Source organism: Ailuropoda melanoleuca, chromosome 14 (genome assembly GCF_002007445.2).
Source record: "Ailuropoda melanoleuca isolate Jingjing chromosome 14, ASM200744v2, whole genome shotgun sequence".
Classification (NCBI taxonomy): Eukaryota; Metazoa; Chordata; class Mammalia; order Carnivora; family Ursidae; genus Ailuropoda; species Ailuropoda melanoleuca.
This window is the reverse complement of record NC_048231.1, coordinates 106,256,032-106,281,847: the sequence shown is the minus strand read 5'-3', so window position 1 is coordinate 106,281,847 and position 25,816 is coordinate 106,256,032. Positions and strand designations below refer to the sequence as shown.

General features: G+C 54.0%; 1 protein-coding gene across 1 annotated transcript in view; it reads right to left on the bottom strand.

The window, feature by feature from the left end:
* Window positions 1-3,323: 3,323 nt before the first annotated feature.
* KCNG2 (potassium voltage-gated channel modifier subfamily G member 2) overlaps window positions 3,324-25,816 on the bottom strand; it is a 55,820-nt gene continuing 33,327 nt past the window's right edge. The window contains exons 5-6 of the mRNA XM_034642221.1: window positions 3,699-4,305; window positions 3,324-3,411 (exon numbers count right to left, since the gene is read on the bottom strand). Of these exons, the coding sequence (XP_034498112.1) occupies window positions 3,401-3,411; window positions 3,699-4,305 (618 nt within the window). The 3' untranslated portion in view covers window positions 3,324-3,400. The remainder of the gene's footprint in view (window positions 3,412-3,698; window positions 4,306-25,816) is intronic.

Below are 25,816 nucleotides of genomic sequence, written 5' to 3'. Positions count from 1 at the left end.
GCACACATGTGGGGCACACACTGTGGCCTGGCCTGGGGTCCTCCTGGGGCCAGCTCAGGGTCATGACCCTTGCCTGGCACTATGTGGGTTCGTGTTTCTGCGTGGATGTCTGGACACTGGGGGGCACTGAGTTGAGCAAGTAGTGCTCCCCCCTCCCCGGCCCCCCTCGTCTTAGATGGAAATGAGTAAGGAGGGGGCTGTGCATTCCCTACAGCCTTTCTGGAGCAGCCCTGAAGGGCTACCTGCCCGAGAAGCCCCTCTGAACTCCCTGAGACCCCAGGACTCAGTCTCTCACTGCAGTGGGAGAGCTAAGTCTGGGGAGGGACACCTCACGGCCCTGGGTCCTCGGTGTGTTGTGAGGTGGTGCCTGTGACCCCAGGGCATCAGAGCCGGGCCTCAGGTCCCCACCCCAGGCGCCAGCCCCGCCCCTTCCAGACCCCGTCCCCGGGCTCTGCCCACCCGGACTCCAGTCTCCCGCCAACCCTGTACTCCAGGCTCCGCCCACCCAGCTCCAAGCCCCGCCCCATACCACATGGGCTCTGCCCACCTCAGCTCCAGGCCCCACCCACCCAATGAGCAGCAGGCTTGGGCCCTCCAGGTGTGACTAGCTCCTCTGGGCAGCAGCTTGTTTCCGAACACGGGGCATATCGTCTGTGGGCGGCGCCCCAGGGTGACAGAAAGGACACTCCAGGGGACTGGAGACCAAGAAACCAGGACCTATTCCGCGTTAGGACTGCTGCAGAACCAGGTGAACCTGGCGATAATGCAGCTTGGAGTCTCCAGGTGTCCGGGCATCAGCCTTGGGCTCCCTTCAGCTCGGCACGGGGCTGGGACCCCGCTCACTCGCTCACAGAGGCAAAGTATGGAGCAGCCCCAGGAACCACACACAGCCCGCCCTTCTCCTCCAACCTCTTTAATACTGGACGGTAAGGACGGTCTGTCTCCTCCACGCTTCTCTGTGCCAACACGCACAAGTAACCGTGGACACCGACACTGCCAGAGAGGAAGCGGACAGCTGACGGAGGGAACTACGTCAGCTCACTTAGGGTTCTCGACGACACACCCTGCTCCCCAAAAATGGCTCTCCAGAAGACACTGGGTGCCTGTAGTTGGAACGCCCGCGGGAACGTGGTGCAGGAGAAGCAGGCATGCTTCTCACTGTGAAGGTCCCTGAACCTCAGAGCCAGAGGCCCAGGGGCCTGCCAACCCCCTCGGAGGACCCATTTGGGAGCCTTCAGATCGATAGTTAAACTTAAAAAAGAAATCTTTTAGCCAGAAATCACATACAGAAAATATTTTAGCCCTGTGACTTCCAAGTTAAATTCTACTGGAAAAACCCCAACAAGAAAATACTAAAGAGCTCCCGTTTCTCTCTTCCCCTCTGCCCTCCACCTCGTCTGCCTGGTGCCTGGAAAGAGTCAATGGTGCAGCCACTGCAGAGAAGAGTAAGGAGGTTTCCCGAAAAAGTAAACATAGAATTACCATATGACCCAACAAGTCTACACCTGGATGTCTACCCAAAAAAATTGAGAGCAAGGACTCAAGCAGGTGTTTTTACATGAAAGCTGGCAGCAGCATCATGCACCATGGCCCAAGTGTTAGCAACCCAAGTGTCCATAGATAGACGGACAAATAAGCAAACCGTGGTGTATACATAACCGTGAAATACTACTCAGCTTTAAAAAGGAACCAAATTCTGGCGCCTGCTACAACATGAATGAACCTTAAGGACATCGTGCTCAGTGAAATAAGTCAGTCACCAAACATAAATACGGTATGATTCCGCTTACGTGAGGCTCTTAAAGGAGTCACGGTCATAAAGACAGAAAGAGGATGGTGGGTGCCAGGACCTGGCGGGGGGATCCTGTTTAATGGGGACAGGGTTACAGTTTGGAAACATGAAGAAGTTCTGGTGATAACCACACAACATGGATGTATCAGTACCAGTCAGCTGCACACTTTACAATAGTTAAGATACTGGTAAATTCTGTGTCTAGTTTACCGTAACTAAAAAGTCGATAAGTGACACCTACTCTTTCTTCAGCACCTGCCACGTGCAGAGGGCCAGGTGCTCCACAGGCATCCCTCGCCAGGCAATGGGCAGCACACGGACATATCCCACCATGTGCTCACCGACACTGGAATTATTCCTTCGTAATCCCAGAGCTGACTGGACGAGGCAGTACCTGGCCAGTGTGAAGTGATGTTTCAGGAAGTGGGGGGCAGGGGGCCGACAAATACGAACAGTGGGAGACATGGAGGCCAGTGGGCGCTCCGAGGACTCCACAAGGGCCAGCTGGACTCCTGAGAGGATGTCAGGAATCCAGGCAACCCTAACTTCTCCGGCGTCCTGATGCTTTTGTACGTGACTCCCCTTCTGCCCACCACTCGGAGGCATTGCCATTTAGAAAACCCAAACACAGCAAGTGGCTCTTTGAAGCGGAAGTTAAGACACCGGGAGCAGCCGCTCAGGAATCGGACATCCAACGGCAAAGGGAACCAATTTCCTATAATTTACATTTAAATTTAATCTGCAGTCAAGTTGCCATGCTCAGTCAGCCAGCTGATAGATAATGTTTCAGTAGGACGTTTCCCTTCAGCTCTTCACTGTCTCTGGATAAGGGGTGACCCCTCCACGTGTGCTCCAGGCTGACCTCCTGACCTCTGAAGGGCTCTGAGGCTTTGATCTCGAGCTCACTGCCCAAGGAAGGGGTCCACAACCTCTGCCCAGCCCCTGGAATGGGGGAGCAGGGGACTGTGGAGGGATTATCCCCCCCAAGGAGGAAACATGGGGCAATACTCGACTCTGTCCTCCAAATACCGCAGGACTGTCTTGTCTTCCAGCCCCACTGCCCCAGACAGCACACACTCCAGGCTTTCCTGAATGTTCCCTGGGTGTCCCACGGTGCACTCAGTGCACAAATGCTGATACACGTTGGGTCACATCGGAACCTGGGAACATTTCTGGCCACAGGGCCGACATTCTCACAGACCAAACAGGCAGAGAGTCGACCATTTGCTCAGAAACGCGCCCCAGCATCTCAACAGAGCCAACCCTGGGTTTGCCTGAGCAGACACCTGGCCCGGCTCCAGGGTCCTGCAAGAATGTGAGGTCATGTCCCCTTGGGTTCACGGCCACAGGACTAGAGATTAAAGCTCACAGCTCTCCAGACCTTTATGATACTGAATGTTTAGCTGCAAGTGGTCGGTCCACGCTTTGAAGGCCTGGCTACTGGAGAGGTTCAGGGAAGGCCTGCTGACCAGAGAGGCAGCCTCACTGAGTTCCTGAAACTACCCAATCAGTGCACGGCCGCGGGTCTGGTGTGTGCGCCTCCTTGAGACGGCTCACTCTGGGTGCTGTCGACCACAGCAGGGGACGGTGGGCCCAGCACTGCGGCCGTCAGCCACCATCTGGGGAGGGTGTCAGAGACCAGCACTCAGCTTGCTCTCCCTTGGCCTAGCTGCCTCCAGGCCCCCGCCGTCCCCAGCCTCTGCCCTGGCCACAACCAACCCACCCGGGAACCAGCAGCCCCTCGCCGGGCCCTCGCCAGGCCCAGCTCCGCCTCCCCCTGCCCACGCCTTCGGCCCATCCCAGTCTGCCCACCACCCCAACTCCATCCCCATCCACACCCCCCCCTCCTGGTCCCACCCCCTTCGCCATCCCCGCCCATCCGGGCCTCCGGGCCGCCCACACTCACCCGCTCCTCCTCCGCGCGGATGTCTGGCATGGTGCTCAGGCAGAGGCCGACCGCCGTGGCAGCCACGAAGGCGACGGACACGCAGGCGAAGAGCTTGCCAGCGGGTCCGGAGCGCGGATCGTCCAGCAGGTCTCGCAGGCGCCGTCCGGGCCCTGCGCCCCCCGGGCTCCCCGGCGGCTCCGCGCGCGCCTCGGCCGCCTCCTCCTCGCGGCGGCGCAGCCGGCGCAGGCAGCAGCGCTCCAGGCGCGCCTCGTCTATGCCCCCAGTAGGCGAGCTCGTCGCGGAAGGCCAGCGCGCACGGGCCGCGCAGCAGCCGCAGCTTGCCTGCGCGCAGCAGCGCCACGATGGCGCGGAAAGCGCACGGGCTGCGGTCGAAGAAGAACTCGTCGCGGCCCGCGTCGTAGTCGTCGCACACACGCAGGACCTCGTCGCGGCCGCGGCAGGCCCGCAAGCGCTCCAGGCGCGCGAGGGGACAGCGCGCCAGCGCCGCCCAGGCCAGGCGCACCCTGCAGCCGCCCACGTTGATGATGACGACGCGCCGGCCGCCCGCGGGCTCGGGGCGCAGTGCCATGGCCCCCGGCACCCGGCCAGGCTCAGGACACAGCGCCTGCAAAGGAACAGAGGCGTCAGGTCGCTCAGCGTCTCGGGCCTGGGAAGGAGACCGGCTGTCCCACGTCCACACGTGACCCCTGGAGCGGACCCCTTCAGCGCCCGCAGACCCACTTAAGTGGTGCCCTGGCCTCAATTCACGTGCTGGGGACGAGGGTAGTGGCCAAGGGATGGCCGCCCTGGCGATGCCCCCCGCAGGGGATCCCAGCCAGGCACACCTGCTCCTCGAATAAGGGTCAAGGGGGAAAGACTAAGGGAGAAGTTTTCATCAAGCTGTGGGGCGGTGTGCACTCGGCTTTGGAAAGCCAAGCTGGTTGCTCATGGGAGAAAGAAAGTGATCAACTCAATCTCGTGTGTGCTCTGCCCACAGTCAGGAGATACGAATGAACACCTGTGTGCCAGACACCTGACACCGAGGACAGCGCTCCTCAGAATCCGTTTGGGGGACAGAGACAGCCCAGCACCCCCAACTGCAAGGGGAGGTCTATGAGAGAGAAGAGGGTGCTCTGGAGGGCACCCAGCAACTCAGAAAGGTCCTGGATAGCCAGGAGGGCTTCTCAGAGGCAGTGGCTAGGCAGAAAGTTGGGGAAAATGTGGAAGTTTTGTTGAAGGAGCGAGATCTCATTTATTTGAAAGCAGTCATCGTTTAGGTCAATAGAAACTTTCTGCCAAGATTTCCTGCTGCTTCCTCAAATCCAAGACTCTGAGGGATTCAAGGCTCTGAGAGTTCCAGCTGGTGCAACCCCCCAGGCTCACAGACTGAACCTCCTTAACGGGGCAACAAGACATCTGAACTTGAAACGGCAGGAATCAGCAGCAGCAGCAACGATTTCTCAAGGAAGCCTTGTGGGGGCGGCGAGTGGCACTCCAAGGGCCCTGTCCAGTGTCCCCGAGCAACTTGTGGCTGACCAGTGAGGACCAGTGGCTGCCGTTCTGGGGAAGCTCAGAAGGTGGCACACCCCGGAGGGAAAGCACTACAGGCCCTCTCTCAAAGATGGGGGAGCAGTTTCTGCCGGGAATACCAGTGTCAGCTTCCATGAGGGGCAGAGAAATAACCCGACTTACATGGCACCCATGCTGGAAAGCCTGCCTGGGCTGCACAGGGCTTCGATCCCTCCCCCTCTCACACCCCCTTTCACACCGCCTTGGAGCCACGTACTATATTTGTGGAACAGGATGACGGACTCCTTTTGTAACTAAATCAGACGCGTGCTCCAAATTCTCTCTAGGTGGTGAATCATCATTAAAAGCACTGGATAATCAGCTAGACCCTGGAACTTTTGTAAACAGTTTCCTTCCCCAGAATATACAGTTGGAAATATGACTATAATTCATCCCTCACTTTAAAAGGGTTTAAAGTCAACTTCTTGCTGACTTAAGAGACGGCACCATCACTCCGAGCACCTCGAACACATCCTCCATTCCCAGCATGGAATCCAACAGACACCTAAGCCCTGCTGATTTTAAGAGGACTGATGGCTCAATAGAAAAATGGGCAAAAGTCACAAAGTTTACAGAAAAGGAGAAAATAGCCTCTAAACATATGAAGAGATATTCAGCTTCACTCATCATAGCAAAGCGACGTCTCAGATCACCATTAGGTGGCGTAAGGGAGTCTGATCCCTCTACTGTCCAGGGTGTGGGGTCTGTCAGACTTGCTCACTTTGGATAGACGGTAGTTTGGTCCACCTGTTAGGACAGCAGCTGAGGAGTGAACTCCCGAGGCCTTTGCTAGGCTACGCCCCCAGGAAAGGATAAACTAGAAAAAAATCCAGCTGCTGGTATAGGACCGTGAGCTTTCTTTGCCCGGCTTTGGTGTAAAATGAGAGCGTGGATCCCAAAGCCCTCCCTTGCAGTGGTTCTGAGGTTGGAATTCTGGTTTGCGAGGCTCAAAGCTAAGAAACGATCCCTCATGGAAGGGACTCTGGGGCTGGTGCTGTCCCCGTGCCCATGTTGGAGCCATACACACTCCGACTCGAGTGGTGGTTCTCTAGCGGCCGCAGGGCGCACGTGGCGAGGCCTGGAGCCGTTGTTCACTGTGGGGACGGACAGCCGTGCGCAGAGAGCACGGGTGCTGCTGACCCCTGCCATGCACAGGACGTCCCCAGAACCAAGGGCTGGAAAGCAGCGCAAATACCAACAGTGTCCCTGGTCTAGGGGGACCAACTCTCCCTTCCGGCCTCATGGAATTCCCACCGACGGCGCCTTAACAAAGCTGAACTTACAGAACAAAACTATTAAGCACACAGGGCAGCAGCCCACCGAGCAAGTTCCAGTGGGCACGTGGATAGTAAGAGCCGGCCCCTAGGAAGTGCGCATGACAGAAGCTTCACACACATGTGAAGACATGAAAGAGGGAATTGAAAACGCCAGGGAAAACAGACCTCCGAAAAGAGAACAGGAGGAGCAGATCAGGAAACCGAGTCCTCCTGGGCCCGCATCCCCAGGACCTATGTTCCCCTGGCCCCCAAATCTCCCTGGGTCTCCCCTGGCCACATACCCCAGGGCCTGTGCACACACTGGGTGGACTCCTAGCTGCCAGCATGTGTGTCTCTTTGCCTGGGTCTCTCCAGCCACCAGGGCCTGCCCTGCCTGCCCAGCACAGACCGAAGATGCTGGAGACTCAGTGTCCGCAGGGGCAGCTCTCACCAGGGCTGAGGACCTGGGGTGAGGCCAACACGGCTCTCTAGTCCCACGAGGGGCCTCCCTGGCTGACTCACTCTGCGTTCCCTTTCTGGTCACTCCAGACTGGCATTCCTGGGGTTGCTTCCCAGGTTAGCTCCTGGTTTCTGCGTCCCTTCCTCCGAGTGCCCTGGAGGAACTGAGCTCAAACGTCTGGGGAGTGTGAGGCCAGCTGTGTGTGGAGCTCACGGTCCCTGGGACTTTAAAGAAACAGGAAGATGCTGGTGCACAGATGAGACGGCTCCCAGAGGGTCCCGAGCTCCTTTGCTGGACACGCCAGGAGAAACCAGGCCTGGAGGAGCAGCGTGGGCTGGAGGAGGGAGAGGAAGCCTGAACGGGGAGCCACTAGGAGCTGGTGCAATGTTCTGCGATGTAACATGAACCCCCAGCACCTCGGCCTTCAGCTCACGTCTGTAACACGCACACACTCCCAGCACTGGCTTCAGAATGGGATGTCAAAGCCGGCCTGGCCATTCCCTCACTCGTGTCCAGCTCACAGATTCCAGCGGAATGAGGTCCGTGCTACTCCTCTTGGGGCATTTTATAGGACTAGACACACAAGGTTGGGAGCTGCATGAAGAGGACGCCCAGAGCCCCCATCTGCCAGGAGGGTCACAGTGAGGCCAGGCCGGCTTCCCCTTGAGTGGTGTCCATCCTGCGGGAAGGACCGCCACCTCTGGCCCAGAGGGAATGCACATTCGTCCCCGACCTCCTTGCCCATCAGCACAGCACTGGCAGCCACTTCAGGCCGGCCTGTGGTCCCAACCTCGCAAACTTCTGCAGGAACCCCTCGAGGCTGATCACAGGTTGCTGACACCCACGTCTGATATTTTGGGGAGTTCCTGACTTGTGTTGATAGGAGGCGGGGTCCAGCCACTGAATGCCTCTGGTCTGAGCCACCATTCCCTCCTGCTGGGGCTGCTTGTAACCGCTCCTGACAGATTTCCCTACCGGTCCCCTGCGCCCAACACTGCAGCCAGGCCTGACAGCCATCCCTCCCACCCAAACTCCCCTGGCGTCTGTTCCTGCGGACGAAGGTCCGGCCCACACGGTGCTCACGCGGCTGGTGTGGTGTCGTCCCCATCATCCTCCTGCCCCTCGCCTCCCCGGGGGCTGTTCCTCTGCTCTGAGCACCTGCCTAGATGCCACAGGTACAGTCTTGGTTCAAACCTTACCTCCATCCCTCGCTCACACCACACCCCAGACCCGTCCCTCCCCAGCCTCCAACCTGCCGAGTGCTTCCCTTCATCCGGAGCACTTTGCTCCTGGAGGAGCGGGCAGTTTACTCACTTGTGTGTTTTCTTTCTGCTCCTGCTGGAACACAAGCTCCCCTGGGGTATGGCTGCCATCTCTTGTGCCCACTGACGTATCAGACCCCCCAACACAGTCCCTGGAGCATAGTCGGTGGTCAGGAAGTATTCGCCGAAGGGACGGGCTAGTGATGAATGAGCGTCAGACTTGCCCCATGTGTTCCCAGCCTATTTGCCCCACACGTCACCTGCCCCCTGAATGGTGGCAAGGCTGGCATGAACGTGGCTGGAGTGTGGTCTGGCCCGTGGCCCAGCGCATAGGAGGTTGCTGGTTGAAGTGGTTAAGGGGCCCAAGAATATGGCCCATGTGATTTCCCCGGAAACAATGGCGAGAGCCCGACTAAGGCAAGAGCCTGAGTCCTGACCCTGAGGCAGAGGAGGGTCAACCTGGGGTCAGAGGCCGGGGGTTTACCTGTGGCCCTGCCACCAATCGGCTGGGGTTCCACGGAGGAGCTCTGTCCTCCTCACGTCAAGCGTCCCCACCGGCCACCCTGGCTCGCGGACCCCTCGTGGGTGTGGGAGGACCAGGGTGGCCGCGGCCCCGTCAGGGACACAGCAGCCTGCCACCTGGGTTCCACGCACTCCTCCGGTCATGCTGCCAGGTGAGCACCACGTCGTCTGGGACACGTCCTCTGCATTAACGAATGTCTACATCTCAGGGGTGACTCAGCACGTCCAGACTGAGCTCAGGCTCCTGGGTGTGATTTAACATCACAGAAATAGAGCAGAGATTAAGTTGAATACAAGATGTTCCTCAGGGAGTGAAGAGTCCAGACCAACGTGTCCCTGAGCAGCGGGACACCCTCGTGAGAAGGGAGGAAGCTTCCTCTCTAAGTCGTGTCGCCGAGGAGCAGACAGTCTGGTGGTGGTCGCCGTGGGCACTTGTAATGCCCTCAATTCCAGCCCCATCGCGGGACAGCATGACGGCGGCTGGGCCGACACCGACTCCAGCACAACCCCACGAAGTCACATTCCCACACCCATAAACCAGAATCAATAACAGGACAACGGCAGCTGCCTCGTGAGGATGGAAAAGTCGTGTGAATGCGAGCACGGTCTCGGCACGGGAGTCCTCCGCACACGCTGAGGCCCACGCTGTGCTCCTAAAGGGGCGTTGCCGTGTTTCTGGGCCTTCTGGCTGGGGTCGGTGCGGCACCTCTTAGTTTGTCAGACGTCCTGCCGGGGACAGTGTCCAGACGGAGCCCCGAAGCAGAAGGAGGGACAGGAGCGCTCCGTCCAGCGAGGCACCGTAGCGGGTGCCGTGCTGCGTGCTTTCTGAGGACAGGCCTTCCAGCGGCTCCCGCCCTGTCAGGAACCTCGCCGTGGGGCCCCGGTGCCACGTCGTGAGGAAACCAGGATGACACAGGGAGCCACACGTGGCTTTCCAGTTCTAGCCGGCATCAGCCACCTGTCGGGCGAGCACGTGAGCCCTGGGGGGTTCCAGCCTGGCCCTTGCAGCCCCCAGCTGAGGCCCCCGGCTGGAGACATGCCAGCTGCCGTGTGCAGCTGTGAGCAGCTACACAGAACGGGGGACCCACACGCTGGGGACAGGAGGGCTGGGGGGCACCTCGAAGCTGCCGTGAGCACCGCAGACCCGCAGGCCTGCCTGGCTGAGCCCCGGCACGGGGAGCGGGCGGCCGGGGAGGGACACCTGTCTGCGAGCCAGGAGCCAGGAGGGCAGGGTGCTGTCCATCTTGCTTTACCGCCATGTCCCGAATGCCAAGAACTCCACCTGCGCTTAGTAGGTGCTTGGGAACAATGTGCAATCGAAGCTGAGGGTGGAGCTGAGGAAGTGCTTCTGAGTGGGGTCCGCGGGGTTTTCCCACATGCCGATGTGTGAGAACAGAGTGAGGTCACCCTGGGTCACAGAAGCTTTTCGGGAAACGTAATGAAGAGCAGCTGCTGGGACATGGCGACCTTCTCTGAACTGAAATCACTCAGAGCTCCTGGAGGTGCTCGTGTGGGGCCCTCGCTTCCACTAAGGACGCCTTCCCCGAGCAGGCGCCTCGCAGCTCTGGCGGCCTGTGTCCACGAGCCCCGCCAGGGGGCCACGGAGTGGCTCCAGGACACCATGTCTGGCTTTCCAGACCAGGGCTCCCACCCAGGGGACGCGGGCACCGTCTCTTGGTGTTTCGGGTTGGTACCGTGGACATCGGCAGGTGGAGGCCGGAGGCTGCTCCCGCGTTCCGGGCCCGGGACGTGCACGCTCATGTCAGCAGTGCCGAGGGTCAGACCCGGCTCAAAGCAGACTCAGTCAAGCAGCCACACGAGGGAAGACACGGTAAAGCCAGACGTCCACGCGGAGGCTGGCGGACATCGCACGGCGGCGGGGGCGTCCACCCCACGCGGCACGGGAGACGGGAGGGCGTCCTGGCGAGGAGGAAGCTCAGAGCGGTCTGGTCTCCACTTCACAGCCATTGCTTCAGCATCTAGAACTGTTTTCACACGACAGATGTTGCAAGATAATTAATGCAGCACTTAAAGGCTCTGGCGGTTGCTCCCGCCTCGGTTTTGGTTCCGGTTTCTTCGCAGAGCGGACTCCCTCCCGGCTCACCACCAGCCACCGCGGCGGGGAGCGTCCGTCCAGCCACGTCCCCCTCCCGGCGTGTCTGCTGTCCTCCCAGGCGCACACTCAGCTCTGCGGGGGTAACATTTAACCTCTGGGATGGCCCATGTTCACAAGAGCAGACATGTGCACCAGGCCTGGGGCCACAGGGAAACGTGGTCTCAACAACACGCTCCCCTTCCACCAGCCGGCTCGCGCGGGCCACTCACCTCCGGACGCGAGAGTGCCGGCTAATGCCGCCGGGGGGGGTAGCTGCGCTGTTTAAGTTCTTACCGTCCAACATTACATGGGTTCAGACAAAGATCACCTGCCGTTTAAAAACAGAGTCAAAAGTAAATAACTTTAAAACATGACTCTTAGGAGATCTCACAGTCTAATAAGAATTAGTACTTATTAGGGTCATTTCTATAATTCCTTTCTGATTTTTTTTTGAAGAATTTATTTATTTGAGAAAAGAGAGTGAGCAATAGCAGGGGGAGGGGCAGAGGGGGAAGCAGACCAGGGACCATGACCTGAGTCGAAGGCATACGCTTCACCGACTGAGCCAGCCTGGCTCCCCTGATTTTTTAACCTCATATGTGTTCAATTATTGTGTTTTGAAATGGGTTTATTTTCTATATGTCAAGGCAGCACAAGCTACAAGAGGCTTCTAAAGTGTATATATGAACAGACTGAAAACTTGCGCATTAGCCATGTTGTTGACAGAAAAACGGATGATTATTTTCCAGTTATGATTTATGGGGACCACATATAATCTCCAAATCCGTAAGACACAGAAATCTGGTAACTCACAAAGCAAGGTGTATCGGTGTGTAGGCATGCACAGCAGTGCGCTTGGGTCTATGCCCTCAAAGACTTCTTTAAATTAAACTTTTAATTTTAAGCTTGCAGAGATCCCGTGTGCCCTTCCCCTGGTTTGCCCACCGTAGGATCTTTTTTTTTTTTTTTTAAAGATTTTTATTTATTTATTTGACAGAGACAGAGACAGCCAGCGAGAGAGGGAACACAAGCAGGGGGAGTGGGAGAGGAAGAAGCAGGCTCACAGCGGAAGAGCCTGATGTGGGGCTCGATCCCACAACGCCGGGATCACGCCCTGAGCCAAAGGCAGACGCCTAACCGCTGTGCCACCCAGGCGCCCCAGCCCACCGTAGGATCTTGCAAATCTGCAGCCCAGTCTCACGGCCATGGTGTTGGGTGACGCAGAGAGAACTGCCACCACCCCCGGGGCCCCCCTGCCACCCACCTCCCTCCCACCCCCTCCATAACCCCAGTAAACACCAGCCTGCCCCTCCTGTCCTCTGGTCAAACCCAGGAGTGGTGGGGGTGCCTGGCAGGGTCAGTGGGAGGAGCCTGTGACGCTTGATCTCGGGGTTGTGAGTTCAAGCCCCGGACTGGGTGTAGAGATTGCTTAAACAAATTAGTAAATGAACTTAAAAAACCCCAAAACCCAGGAGGCACATAGATGGACTGTTAGGTAACGTCCAGGACCGGCCCTCTCTGCTCAGCTTCCTGCTCTGGAAGCTCGTCCAGGCTGCTCCTTGTCCTGGTGATTGCTCGCGGCACGGAGGGGCCACAGTCTGGGTAACCGTCCTCAAGCCGCAGCACGCCGGGTCGCTTCCAGAATTTGGCCACCACGAACACAGCTGCTATAGACGCTTCCATAAAGGACTCTTTCCCTCCGGGTTAAGTGCCCAGTGGAGCAAACGTTTTTACTTTGATGAGATCCAATTTATCGTTTCTTCTTTTACTGACTGTGCTTTTGGTGTTAAGAATGAGTCGCCAAGTCCAACATCCCAAAGGTTTTACTGTTCTTTTTCTAAAGATGATAGTTTTCCATTTACGTTAAGTCCGTGATCCATTCTGAGCTACTTTTCGTGAAAGGTGTAGGACTTGGCTGGAGACTAACCTTCTTGGCATCTGTTCCAGCACCTTTCCTTCCTTGAATCGGTGGGGGGGCGTCTGGGTGGCTCAGTCGGTGAAGCACCAGACTCTTGGTTTGGACTCAGGTGATGAGATCGAGCCGGGCGGAGTGTGCTTGAGATCCTGTCTCTCCCACTTGGGCTCTCGCTCTCTCTCGAATAATAAATCAATCTTAAAAAAAAAAAAAAAGAACAGACAAAAAACCGCAGTTGGGCCTGTTTGTGTATCTCTTCTGTGGGTTTTCTGTCTGTGCCGTGGAGCGTGCCAGTGTCCGCTGCTGACGGCATGCAATCCGGCCACGACCGTGTGCGGCTTGTCACCAGACCCGGGCTTGGGCTCGTCCCCTTCATTCTTCCCCAGACAGCCTTCGCTGATTCTAATCCCTTCGCCTTTCCACGTACGTTCCAGAATAAATTTCTCTTTCCTTACAAAACCACCTCACTGGGGTTTCAGAGGAGCTGTCCTGACCTCAAACCTACTCCCACCCCAGTCACAGTCACCCCGCTCGGCACTCCTCGCGCACACATGTAGTGCGGCTCTGTCTCCAAGGCTTGCGTCTCAGCGTCTGTAGTGTCCCTCTCTGTCCTGGCGTTGTGTCTGCCCCTCGTCCGCATTATCAAATACAAAATACGGCCGCTTCAGCCTCCCTTTGATGTTTGCACGACACGTCATACCCTTCTGTTGTCAGCCTGCGTAGGGCATTGTATCGAAGTGCTTTCCTGCAGACAACATACAGTCAGGTCCCGGTTTCCCACCCAGTCTGTCAATCTCTCTCTGCTTTTTAATTGGTATTTGTTTTCTTTATACCATTTATGCTTTTTAAAAAAAATGATTTAAATAGACTTTAAAAAAAAATAAGACTCTCTACACCCAACGTGGGACTTGAACTCACGACCTTGAGATCAAGAGTCATCGGCTCCACTGACTGACTCAGCCAGGCACCCTTATACCATTTATGCATAATGTTATTATTTTTTAAAGATTTATGTGTTTATTTTTTAGGGGGAAAGCGTGTGCACAGGGGGAGGGGGAGAGGGAGAGGAAGAGGGAGGGAAGCAGACACCCCACCAAGTGTGAAGCCTGACACGGGGCTGAGAACATGATCTGAGCAGAAATCAAGAGTCGGACGCTTAACTGACTGAGCCACACAGGCGCCCCTGTGCTTAACGTGATTATTGATGCTTAATGTAATAATGTAATTTTTTATAAAATGTCCCCCTTTGTTTTTTGTTTTCTGGTCTTCATTTCTGTGGATTACCTGGCCATATCTTAGAGTTCCATGTGGACTCATCGCAGCGTTTCCGAGTGTTTTAGGCTGTTTTGGACATTGCATTACGTATACACGACTTGTCAGTCTTCTGGTGGTGTTCTTCCACCAGCTTGCGTGGAGCACGGACCCTAACTGTTCCGTATACACCTGGTCCACACCTGGTCCTCGTGGCGTCTGACGAGAGATTTCCTGCCGTTTGAATCATTTCCCTCCAGGTAAGGCGCCTTTTCTCTCTACCTGCTTTCCAGATTTTTAGTTTCTCCTTCGTTTTCAGAAATTTGACTACAATGTGTCTTGGTGTGGCGTTGTTGGGTCTGTGCTGTTTAGAGTTCATTCAGCTTCTCCTTGAATCTGTAGGTTTATGTCTTTTGCTAATATTTCAGTCATTGTTTCTCCAAGAACTTTCAGCCCCACTGTGCTCCCCCTTCCAGGACTCGGGGGACACGAATGTTGGATCTCGTTGTGGACCACAGTGTCTGAGCCTCTGTCCATGCTACTGTCAGTCTGTTTCCTCTCTGCTCTTCAGACGGGCCAGCCTTGCAGTCCACGGATTCTTTCATCTGTCCTTCCCTCAGTGCTGGAATCCATGCACGGGGCTTTTCATATCGTTTATTGTATTTTTCAGTTCTAAACTTCTAGTTTCTTCTCCCTTGTATCTTCTCTTCCTTCTCACTGAGATTGTTTCTTTGCTAAGGCTCTATTTTCGTGTCTGTGTCAAGCATGTTTGTAATTGCTCGCTGAAGTGTTTTTACGATGGCTGTGTAAACAATTCTAACGTGCCTGTCGTCTCGATGTTGGTGTCTACTGACTGTCCTTCATCGGGTTTGAAATCTTCCTTGCTCTTGGTATCATGACTGATTTTCCCATGAAACCTGGAAATTTGGGGCATGATGTTACGGGACTCTGGGTCTTATTTAAACCTTCTGTTGCAGCTGCTCAGAATAGAATGAACACACCCAAGAGAGCTCATGAGATCATACAGCTAAATACCTTCTCTTTTTACTAAAAATGCTCTTAGCCATCAGAGACGGGTCCTTCCCGCTCGAGCTGCATCTCACAGGAAGTGCCGATTCCCAAGGGGAGGCAGGCAGAATCCGCGTGAGATCCAGTGCTTTGTGACCGTAAGCAGGGAGGCGATCCAGCGTGAACAGGCACACAGGGAAGGGTCCTACCGGCAGATGCCCAGAGTGGACACGAAACGGCTCAGCTTTTTTTTTTTTTTTTAAAGATTTATTTATTTATTTATTTATTTATTTGACAGAGATAGACAGCCAGCGAGAGAGGGAACACAAGCAGGGGGAGTGGGAGAGGAAGAAGCAGGCTCATAGCAGAGGAGCCTGATGTGGGGCTTCGATCCCATAACGCCGGGATCACGCCCTGAGCCGAAGGCAGACGCTTAACCGCTGTGCCACCCAGGCGCCCCACGAAACGGCTCAGCTTATTGTGAAACATAAGTAAATAGGGGCCCACGAGTCTGCAGAGACGCAGTAATAAAAGAGAGAGGTATGGAGGAGGGGAGGACGGGCATTTGCCCTGCACCGGCCACCCGGGCATCATGAGGGAGAATGTGGCCTTACAATGGGCACATTGAAGGTTCACCCCTGAACGCAGTCGCACAATCTGGCCTGACCACGCTGACACCATGGGCCTCGAACACGACGCAGAGTGTAGTGGCTAACACCGCCACAGCCATCTGGCTCTTCCCGGGCTGGGAAGACTCTCTAGTCAGACATGGAGCCCCACGTCCCTGTGTCCCGGAGAACACGGGAGGGGGGATGAGAAACACCACGCAGAAACGTGAGCAAAGGCCATTCTGCACAACAACTGCTTGGATGCTTCAGAGTCAATGACATGGGAAATCGAAACGTGGGAGGAGTGTTCTAGAATCACGAGTCAAAGAGATTGAGACAACCAACCAATGAAGTATGTAAACCTGATTAAGTTTATCCAAAACATCTGCAGAAGACAGTTTTGTGACAATTGGGGAAATGTGCATTTGGACATGATACATTCATTATTGTTGATTTTCTTCAGTGTTACATGGTGTTGTGGTTTTGGAAGGGAATGACCTTATTTTTTAGGAGAGTCATACTTAAGTATTTAGGGATAAAATGTCTTGATTTCTGTAAGCTACTTGCAAGATGGACCATTATTTCATATATATGTGAATACACACGTTTCTTGTATATACACACATGTACACACAGACGGCCAGGTTTCTGTGGTACTACTCTTTCAACTTTTGGGTATGTTTGACATTTTTCACTTAAAAAAAAGCTGGAGAAAAACAGTAAAAAAAAAAGAAAAGAAAAAGAAAAACCACCTGAAAAAACTCTAAACCAAAGAAATGTAACTCTCATGACGTTCCTTTCTGCATTGGGCGCTCCCATTCTTGACCGTCTGCTGTGGTCACTAAGGCTTTCCCTTCTTGTCCCGGGCCACTCGGTCTAACGGCAGCACCGCCGGCCTTCGGGTAGAGCCGGGAGCGTCCTGCACACAGTGTGGCCCCAGGCCGAGGACTCGGCTCTGATGTTTGCAGATCTGATGCGTCTTATTTCTGTTCACTGCAGTCTGTGAGAATGGACCACACTGGTCCTGACCAAGTGGGGAAGATTAATCTTTTTAAAATACGATTACACTGATTTGTCCATTATTCATTCATGTATGCAGTGCACTTTGACCTGCTCGGCTCTTTGTCCATCGCGGGTGGTCCCCGTGAAAGTGTGCTTCTAAAAATACTGTGTTCGATTTGGGTTTGGTTCTTACGTTCGTAGCTCCTGCTTTCTCACTCCCCAAACACCACCAACATGCGGGCGTTGAAAGAAAAACAGAATCACAAGGGAAACTCCCGGCAAGGCTAACAGTCACATCAAAGTGCAGCAAGAGATTTAGCTGAGATGTCAGGCGATCCTGAGCCAGTCATGGAGCCGAGAAACACGGAGATACCACGACAAAGAAAACTCATGGGCTGTCCTTCTCTGACAGTTTTTAGGGGAAGTGAAGCTTCCACCTTCCCTGACGAAGGGGTAAATCCCAGCTCACAGCCAAACGCCAATAAGAGGACCAGCCCAATTCTAGACTCTAGCTCATGGCCAGCCTGCTTCTGCTCAGGGGCCAGCAGGCATGAGGGGGCCGTGACAGGAGGGATGTTCCTTTGAAACCACACGTCTGAGTGTGCGAAGCTATTGTGACCGCCGAGTGCTATGCCCAACAGGACTCTTGCCACAGAGGTGGGAAAGCCCAAGGACTGAGTCAGGGGAGGGGGATGGTGTCTTGGCCTCATCTGTGTGCGTCTGGGGCCCACCCCCCGAATCTCTCAGGGTCTCAGGGTCCAGGCAGAAAACCGAGGGTTGAATGAAATAATCTCTAGCTCTCCTCCAGACTTAAGGTGTATAAGTGCCAGATAAGAGTGGACAAGAAGGGAGGTGTGGCATTCTGGAAAGCAACAGAGAGTGGGAAGAAGAGCGAGGAGGAATTAGCAGCTAAGACTGGAGAGGGGAGAGGCCCAAGCTGGTGCGGGAGAGCATGGGGGGCAGGTGAGGGACCGCCACGGGGCAGGTGTGAGACTGAGATGCATGGAGCAGGGTGGGAGCTAGTGACACCATTTTGCCTGGGGTGGTGAGGACCTAGACCCCAGTACAGCTTTCAGTACGGATCTTGGGGCGAAGCTCAAAGAGTAAACAGCTTCCCAGTGTCTGCTCTGCACCTGTTCTGTGGAGGGTGAGCAGGTTGGAGCCTCGGGGACTCACGGGACAAAGGATAGGGCTGGGGGACAGCGGATGTAGGCTCTCGGGGGGACCCCCAGTTCATCACTTTACCACTCTCCCACTCTTTAGTTACAACTCAGGGTCACCGTCGGCCGTCTCCTGCTGGCCTCCCAGAGCGCCCAGGTCCTGCAGGGGCAGGTGTCCGAAGCGGCCAAGCCCATCGGGTTCATTCTCAGGTTCCTTCCCAGAGTTCACCCCCTTCCCCTCCCTCGTCTGAGCTCCGAGGAATCAGTGTGTTTGCGGTATCATACGATAAGATTCTTTAAATGAGATGCTTTCAGGGAAAATTTCAGCCTTCTGGTTTTCTCCTAGCGGGATGCTGGGAGCAGGCACGCGTCTTACCCCAGGTCGGTGTCCCCGTGTGCTGGCTCATCCCAGGTGGCCCTTCGCAAACAGTGCCATCCCGTCAGACCTCTGCCAGCGTGTCGTCTCAAGTCCCTGAAATGACAGGTCAAATCCCCCTTTTACTTTTTTATTTTTGTTTAAAAGATGGATTTTATTTGAGAGAGACAGAGAGCGCGTGAGCAAGTGGGGGCAGAGGGAGAGAGAATCCCAAGCTGACTCCACACTGAGCACAGAGCCCGACACGTGAGTCCGCGACCCTGAGATCATGACCTGAGCTGAAACCAAAAGTCGGATGCTTAACCAGCTGAGCCACCGGGAGCCCCTCAAATCCCCGTTTTGGGCACAACTTCTGAACCTTGGTTGGGCCTGAACTTGTTAGAGAATCCGACCGACACGATCCAGCTCCCGTGTATGATTTATGTCACTGCGCACATCATCTTGGCTCAGCCTGGGGTTTCCCGGCTGACCTGTGAAACCCACATGGTCACGTGGACCACAGCTCCCCAGGTAGAGAACTTGTATTTCTAGGGGAACCTTTTGTATTTATCCCATTTGCCGATTTCATTATATTACGATGGCAAACAACGCTGTCCCTCCCGTCTACCAAAGGTAGTGTCACCCAGTAAAAGGTTTTGACAAAGGAAAATGTAAGAACTTCCCAGAACTCGCTCCTTTCTCCTGTCTTACCCGGCCCCCCTTTGCAAACTAGGCAGCTGCCCAGGAACCCTACATTACAAGTGTGAGGAGTCTTACCTCCCGGCTCCGACAAGGCCCTCGTCCCCCTGGCCCCTGGCCACGTCCGTCCAGATCTTTCTGGAGGCCAATCCCGCCCGCCGGCACCCTCTGGACGACCTCCCTAATTGTTCCCTCTTTGTGCGTTTCTCACATGCCCGCCATGGGCTCTTGCCAGTCAGCACAGAGACAGATGGATGGGCCCTCTGGGCCCCAGACAGCCCCCAAGCATGGGTGTACTTCTCACGCTCCCTCCTGGTCGAGGGTCTCCACCGCCCCAGCCCCACGCACTCTCACCGGGGTCTTCCCCTACCCCGCACTGGGCTCTTCTGTCCTAACTGCATGAGGCCGGTCTTGGTTGACCTCGAATCCTCTCTTCTCCGTGCCGCCTGTCCCGGCCCCGGTCTGGCTCCTCCTGCCTCTCCCTCTGCACCTGCTGTGCCTGACTTCCTTCCGGACATCTGGGCGATGCCCGCACACGTCACATTCTATGTGCCCAGAGCTGTCTCCTTGCCTCCCCCCAGAACCAGCTGCCCTCTGCTATAACAGAAGCCCACAGTCGCTGTGACACGGGCCACCTGCTTCAGCCTCCCGGGCGGGATCCAGCTGACCCCAGGTGTCCCCTCCAGGTCGGCCATACCGCCAGGCCCTGCTACACTCTGGACTTTGTTCATCGTTTCGCTGGACGTACATCCCATCAGAGGCGGCCTGTCCCTCGCCTACAGTCCCATCAGTCTGCAAAGCTAAACACGCACATCCTCACACACGCATAGGTAACCTCTCCACGCCGGCATGCCTATTTTAAGAAGTACACTTGTAACTGCTGAATCTGCTTCAAGGTTCAGGTAAGAGGGTTATAATTAGCACAGTCGTATGCAAATGTACCGTCAAGCCCACTTTTTCTCGGCAGTAGCTACTTACACGGGTGTTTTTGCTCGTGGAGCCCGGAGAAGAGAGACCTCCCTCCAGCCACCACACTCCATGTAAGAGGGCTGAGCAGTGGGCGGGTGGGGAATGGAGTTGCCCGTCCGCTTCCTGATGGTTTCTGGGCCCAAGTTTGGAGGAAATGGAATCCTGGAGGGAGTGGTTAACACTCCTGGGAGTTGCGTCTTTCCTCCTAGCATTTCCCAAATCCATCCCGAGCACCCGTCATCTGTGACGGTCTCTTGGAGACAGGGGCCGGACCCTCAGTGTCACCGGACCCCAGGGCACTGGCTGGGGATGCCCCCACGGGTGTGTTCCTGCCCCATCCATTTCTAACTTGGTGATGGTGACGTGCATGACCCACGTTTAAAAGAGCTCTTTGATGGCCTAAATCAGCCTTAAGATGGAGACGTCTGAGAGCTGCTAAGCCAAGTCTCCATCGCCAAGTCCCCATCGCCAGGCCCAGGACGACTCCAGCCAGTGCTGAAGCTGGGACGACTCCCGTGTAGCCAGGCCCCAAACACTGACCGCCGAGCAGGCGTCTTCACAGCACAGAGCTACCGAAATAGCAGGGGGAGCCAACAGGGGTTTGGCTTGAAATCCTCATGGATTCCAGGAGCTTCCCTGTCCCTACTCTCTGCCCCCCAGTATTCCCAGCACCCGACAGGCTGCGATGGGACCAGCCACCAGGTTCCCCACACTCTTTCCCTGCTGAGCCTTAAGTGAGGGGCCCCCAGGCTGGAACTCAGGAGGCCTGAGACCTCCGTTGTGTCCCCGTAAAGAGCAGCAGATACCAATGCTGGACCCCCCTCCCCACGCCCGTGACAGCAGACACAGAACAGGAAGGGAGCAAATTTCCCAGATAATTGAATTTTGCTTTTCAATCGTGACAATTCTTATTTGGTAATTTCTTTTCCAAATCAATTTTGTAAAACAAGTGATTAATCATTCCCATACCTCTGAAACAGCATGTCATGCACATAATTTAACTTTCCGTGAGAACTGCACACACAACTGTGAGGTACCACGCTGTGGGGCCAACAGCAGGGCTGTGCGGTAAGCTGGGGGGGGGCCCTGATGTGGGCCTGATTTCTCCGTGACCCTCGCTTCCTCACAGAGGGGACAGCACACCTCCAGGATGTCTGGCACAGCCCACTGGCTGCAAAAGTAAGGCTTCAAGTCAAGTCTGAAGCAGGATCCAGGATCCAGACATTCCCTCTGCCGGTTTGAGGACAAGGCTGTTGGACGTGACCTGACAATCCCGCAGCCCTCAGCAGCCCGCCTCCCCCCTGCCCACCAGCCTCACGCAGCCCGAGGGGACACGTCCCGCCATCTCGAGCCCACGGACCCACAGCCTTCCCTCCAGGGAGCTTCCCCTTGTGTGTCTTTTTCAAGATGTCCTCTTGGAGTCTGGGCAGTGACATCTGTGACGAAGGACCAGAAAGAACAGCAGGTTGCAGAACAGCACAGACCTACGGCTGACCTTGGTACGCAGGGTTTCTCTTCCTGGGGAAGATGCGTAAAGAAACCTCTGGAAGGAAAGTCATCGATAGGCTGACGGCACACAGGTGTGGGCCGTGCAGTTGTAGGTGACTTCTACTTTCTTCATTACGATTTTCAACCCTGCTCCAACCCCCCCACAAAGGATCCAAGCAACTTTAGTAGCCAGGAAAAGGAACAAAACCATTCTGATTTTAGGCGGGAAGTCACACCTTGTAGTTTTTTATACGATGAGATGGAAGTCCCCTGAAATGTGAAATGATGGACTTTGTGTGAAGCTGTCCTGGCATTTGGCTCCCTGACTATCTGCTCCGTGAGCTTCTGTCGGCCGGCACCGGGAGCCATCAGCCTCCACGGTCACTGAGCCCCGGCAAGTCTCAGGCAAGAAAACTGCTTTTCATGGTGGGCAGCTCTCTGCCCGGCAGCACAGAAGAGATGTTTCTGTATAACCACCCACCGGCTTATTTTTTGAAAACTGACATAGAGTCATACTCGATAACACTGCTTTGAAAATAATAATGCTGATGATCTTTTCTGGTCACTCAAACTTCTTTCCTCTCTCTCTCTTTTTTTAACCACATGGTTATGTTCAAGAAGTTTAACTCCTGAAATGGAATAAAAAGAGTCATGAGACACTTGGAAGTCTTCCATGCAAATAAATCTGCAAACCTAGAAGAAATGGGTAACTTTCTCAGGAAATAGAGACTATCAACATTGATCCCACGAGAGTTAGAGACAGAAACATACCAATCTCCACTGAAGAAACAGAGAATGTGGTAAAGGAGCTACCGCACAAAAAGTACCAAACCCAGATGAGTTTACTGGGAATTCTGCCAAACTTCACTGAAGACCAGACCGTCCGGCTGTGCTATGAAGTTTCAGAATGCCGGAAAGGAAGGAAGGCTTCTGTGCCCTTTTTGTAAAGCAGGTAAACACTGATACTTAACCCAAACACAATTAGTACGAAGAAAGAAAACTATAGTCCAATATCACTCATGAGTATCAATGCAAAAAATCTAAGCAAATACTATTAAACAGGAAGAACCACAATGTGTCTTTAAAAAAAACACTAGAGGGGCGCCTGGGTGGCACAGCAGTTAAGCGTCTGCCTTCGGCTCAGGGCGTGATCCCAGCGTTATGGGATCGCCCCACATCAGGCTCCTCTGCTATGAGCCCTGCTTCTTCCTCTCCCACTCCCCCTGCTTGTGTTCCCTCTCTCGCTGGCTGTCTCTATCTCTGTCGAATAAATACATAAATAAATCTTTAAAAATAAAAATAAAAATAAAAAAATAAAAAAAACACTAGAAAAAGTGGAATTTATTCCAGGAACGCAAGATAGGTTCAATAGTAGGAAATCCACTAACATCACACGCCATAAAAATAAACCCAAGGAGAGAACAATCACATGACTATCTCCACAGATGCCAAGAAACGCTTGACAAACACTCCAGAAATTGAGGAATATTTCACCGACACAATAAACCACCATGTTGAGTCCAAAAGCCAGTCTCTCGTTCAATGAAGAAATACGAAAGGCATTCCCACTAAGGTAACGAGCAAGGGAAGACACGTGCTCTCTGGTATTATGCACCATTGTCCTCGAGGTATTAACTAACGGAATCAGGCCAGGAAATCATCTAGAGGCATAGAGTGCGCAAAGACAGTAAAACCAGCTCCACTTGCAGACGAGATGGTAGTGTGACTTGGAAAACCACAGGAACCAATGCTAGAACGTTCCTTTATTGAGTAAAAGAACTGAGTAAAGCAGCAGGCTACAAAAGCAACAGCTTTCCTTACACAAACAAGACGTACAGGATTTAGTAACTGAAAAGTCCATTCACAACAGCAACAGGAAAAGACTAAATACGTGGGAATATATTTCAAAAGGAATGTGTGCACTTTTTACGAGGAAAAATTTTAGAACACTCCAGAATTGCCAAAGCAGAGCTGAACAAGGGAAAGCAAACCCTATTCTTGGACAGGACGACTCAGCATTTTACATAAAGAGGTTTTTCTGCTACGGTTAATTTACACATTCAATTCCATCCCAGTAAAAACAGAGCAAGCTATTTTATGGAGTTAGTCACGTAGTTTAGGACTGAAAACCAATGTGCCAGAACAGTCAGAAATACTCTGAAAACGAAAAGCGAACAGAAGAAGAACTCATACGATTGAGGGACGAAGGACCAAACCCCACAGAGAAACGGGAAAAAACCATGAAAAGGCAATTCACAAAAAAAGATAAAAATAGTCTCAAGTGTGGGGAGAAAACCTTCAAGCACACTCATAATCAGAAAAGTACAAATTAAAACAACACTGAGACATCAATTCTCACCCATGGAACTTGAAAAAATTTAAAAATCCAGCCACAGCGTGTGGGCCGGCTGTGAGCAAGCGGCCTCTCACCCTGCGGGCGGGGGTGCACGTGGGCCCAGCCGTGGCGAGGGGGTCCGCCAAGAAGTGCGAGACACACGTGCCCGGGTCGCTCGCCGCAGCACTGTTCATTCCTGCAAAGCGCTGGGAACAGCCCACGTGCCCACGCGGGAGAGAGTGGCTGAACGGACACAGCGGGTCCACGCAGTGGGATGTCCGCAGCTGCACAGAGAATGAGGAAGTCGCCATGCCCTGGTGTGAGCGCGTTCCAGGGTAGACTGTGGGGGTGACCACGGAAGCGGCAAAGGGATATCCGGAGCGCAACACACTTCGGGTAAGACAGAGGTGCCCAAATAATGCACACGTCTGTCTGACTGAACGGAAGAATTTCGGGAGGGATAAGCCAGAAACTAAAGAGAAGGAGGGAGGACAGCACAGCGTGGGGGGACGGGGATGGAGGGAGCACCTCTGAGCACCTTTCCAGATGGCCACGACTCCTGGAAGGGTGGTGGTTTCCACATTCCCTTCACATGCCATAAAATCAGTGGGACTCCAAGTCACGTGGCACCTGAGGCACAACGCAGGGGACGGTGAGGGGCCAGGACCTGAGCCGCAGTGGGACAGGCGGACGGTAAGCGCTGGGCTCCAAGGGCTGCACCATGCCAGCAAATCCTCACGGGCCCAGAACCACCTCTTCTTACATGTGGACATCTCGAGAGGCAGGGAAAGCTGCAGGTCCGTTACAGACGGTGGGACTGAGGAGGACACGCTGAGTGGGGTGTGGGGTCCTGAGGAGACCCCTGGAACACAGACACGCCTGGGACGACGGCACGTCTGAGCAAGGGCTCTACGCTGGTTCACATCCTGATTGGATTCTCGTCACGTAAGATGTGACATGAGGGGATCTGGGTGAGGGGACTCTGGGCTAATTTTAGAGCTTTCCTGTAAGTCTAAAATAGTTCAAAAAAAGTTTTTTTTTAATCTAACTTTTTCTGCTTCAGCCCTGGGGCACTGGAATGAAACGTGCCTTGAGTCTGAATTTGACAAGTTTTACTGAAAGCATCACAACCTCCTCCAAATATTAGTGCTGGCATTTTCTCACAGGCAAAACCTACCAGAATGTTCAGCCCACTTCTAGGATGGCCCATCAACAACCTAACAGTGTTTTTTCCAGAAATAGAAAAAAAACCTAAGAACAACAAAGTTGGAGGTCTTACACTTCCCAATTTCAAAACATACCACAGAGCAACAGTACTCAGGAGTGTGATCCTGGCACTCTGATCGGTGTAATGTAATAGGAAGTCCAGAAATAAACCCTCACATCTAAGGTCCGTTGATCTTATTCATTTATTTATTTTTAAAGATTTTATTTATTTGAGAGAGAAAGTGTGAGAGCACGAGTTGAAGGAGGAGGGGCAGAGGGAGAAGCAGGCTCCCCACTGAGCAGGAAGCCCGACGCGGGGCTCGATCCCAGAACCTGAGATCATGACCTGAACCGAAGGCAGACGCTTCACCGACTGAGCCACCCAGGCACCCTTTTGGTCAGTTGATTTTAGACAAGGGTGCCAAGACCACTCAATGTGGAAAAAACAGTGTGTCAACAATGGCATTGGGAAAACAGGACGTGCACCTTCAAGGGTGAACTCGAACCCTTACCTCACACCATACATGAAACTCAACTCAAAGTAGGTCAATAATCTAAGTTCAAGAACTAAAACTATAAAACTTTCAGAGAAAACATAGTATCAAATCTTCACAACTTTGGATTTGGCAAGGGTTTCTTAAATATGACACAGGAGCTGAGCCAACAAAACAAAAAATAGATTAAACACTTTTGTGCTTTGAAAGGCACTATCAGCCACGTGGAAAGATAGCCCACGGAATAGGAGAAAATATTTCCACGTCACATATTTAGTAAGGACTTAATATTAAGAGTGTGTAACAGCTCCTACCACTAAAAACGAGCAAACAACCCAGTTAAACGATGGGCAAAGGACTTGAATAGACATTTCTCCAGAGAAGACATTTCTATGGCCAATAAACGCCCAAAAAGATGCTCAACAGCATTAGCTATTAGAGGAACACAAATCACAGTCACATGACATCCCACTTCTCCTCGA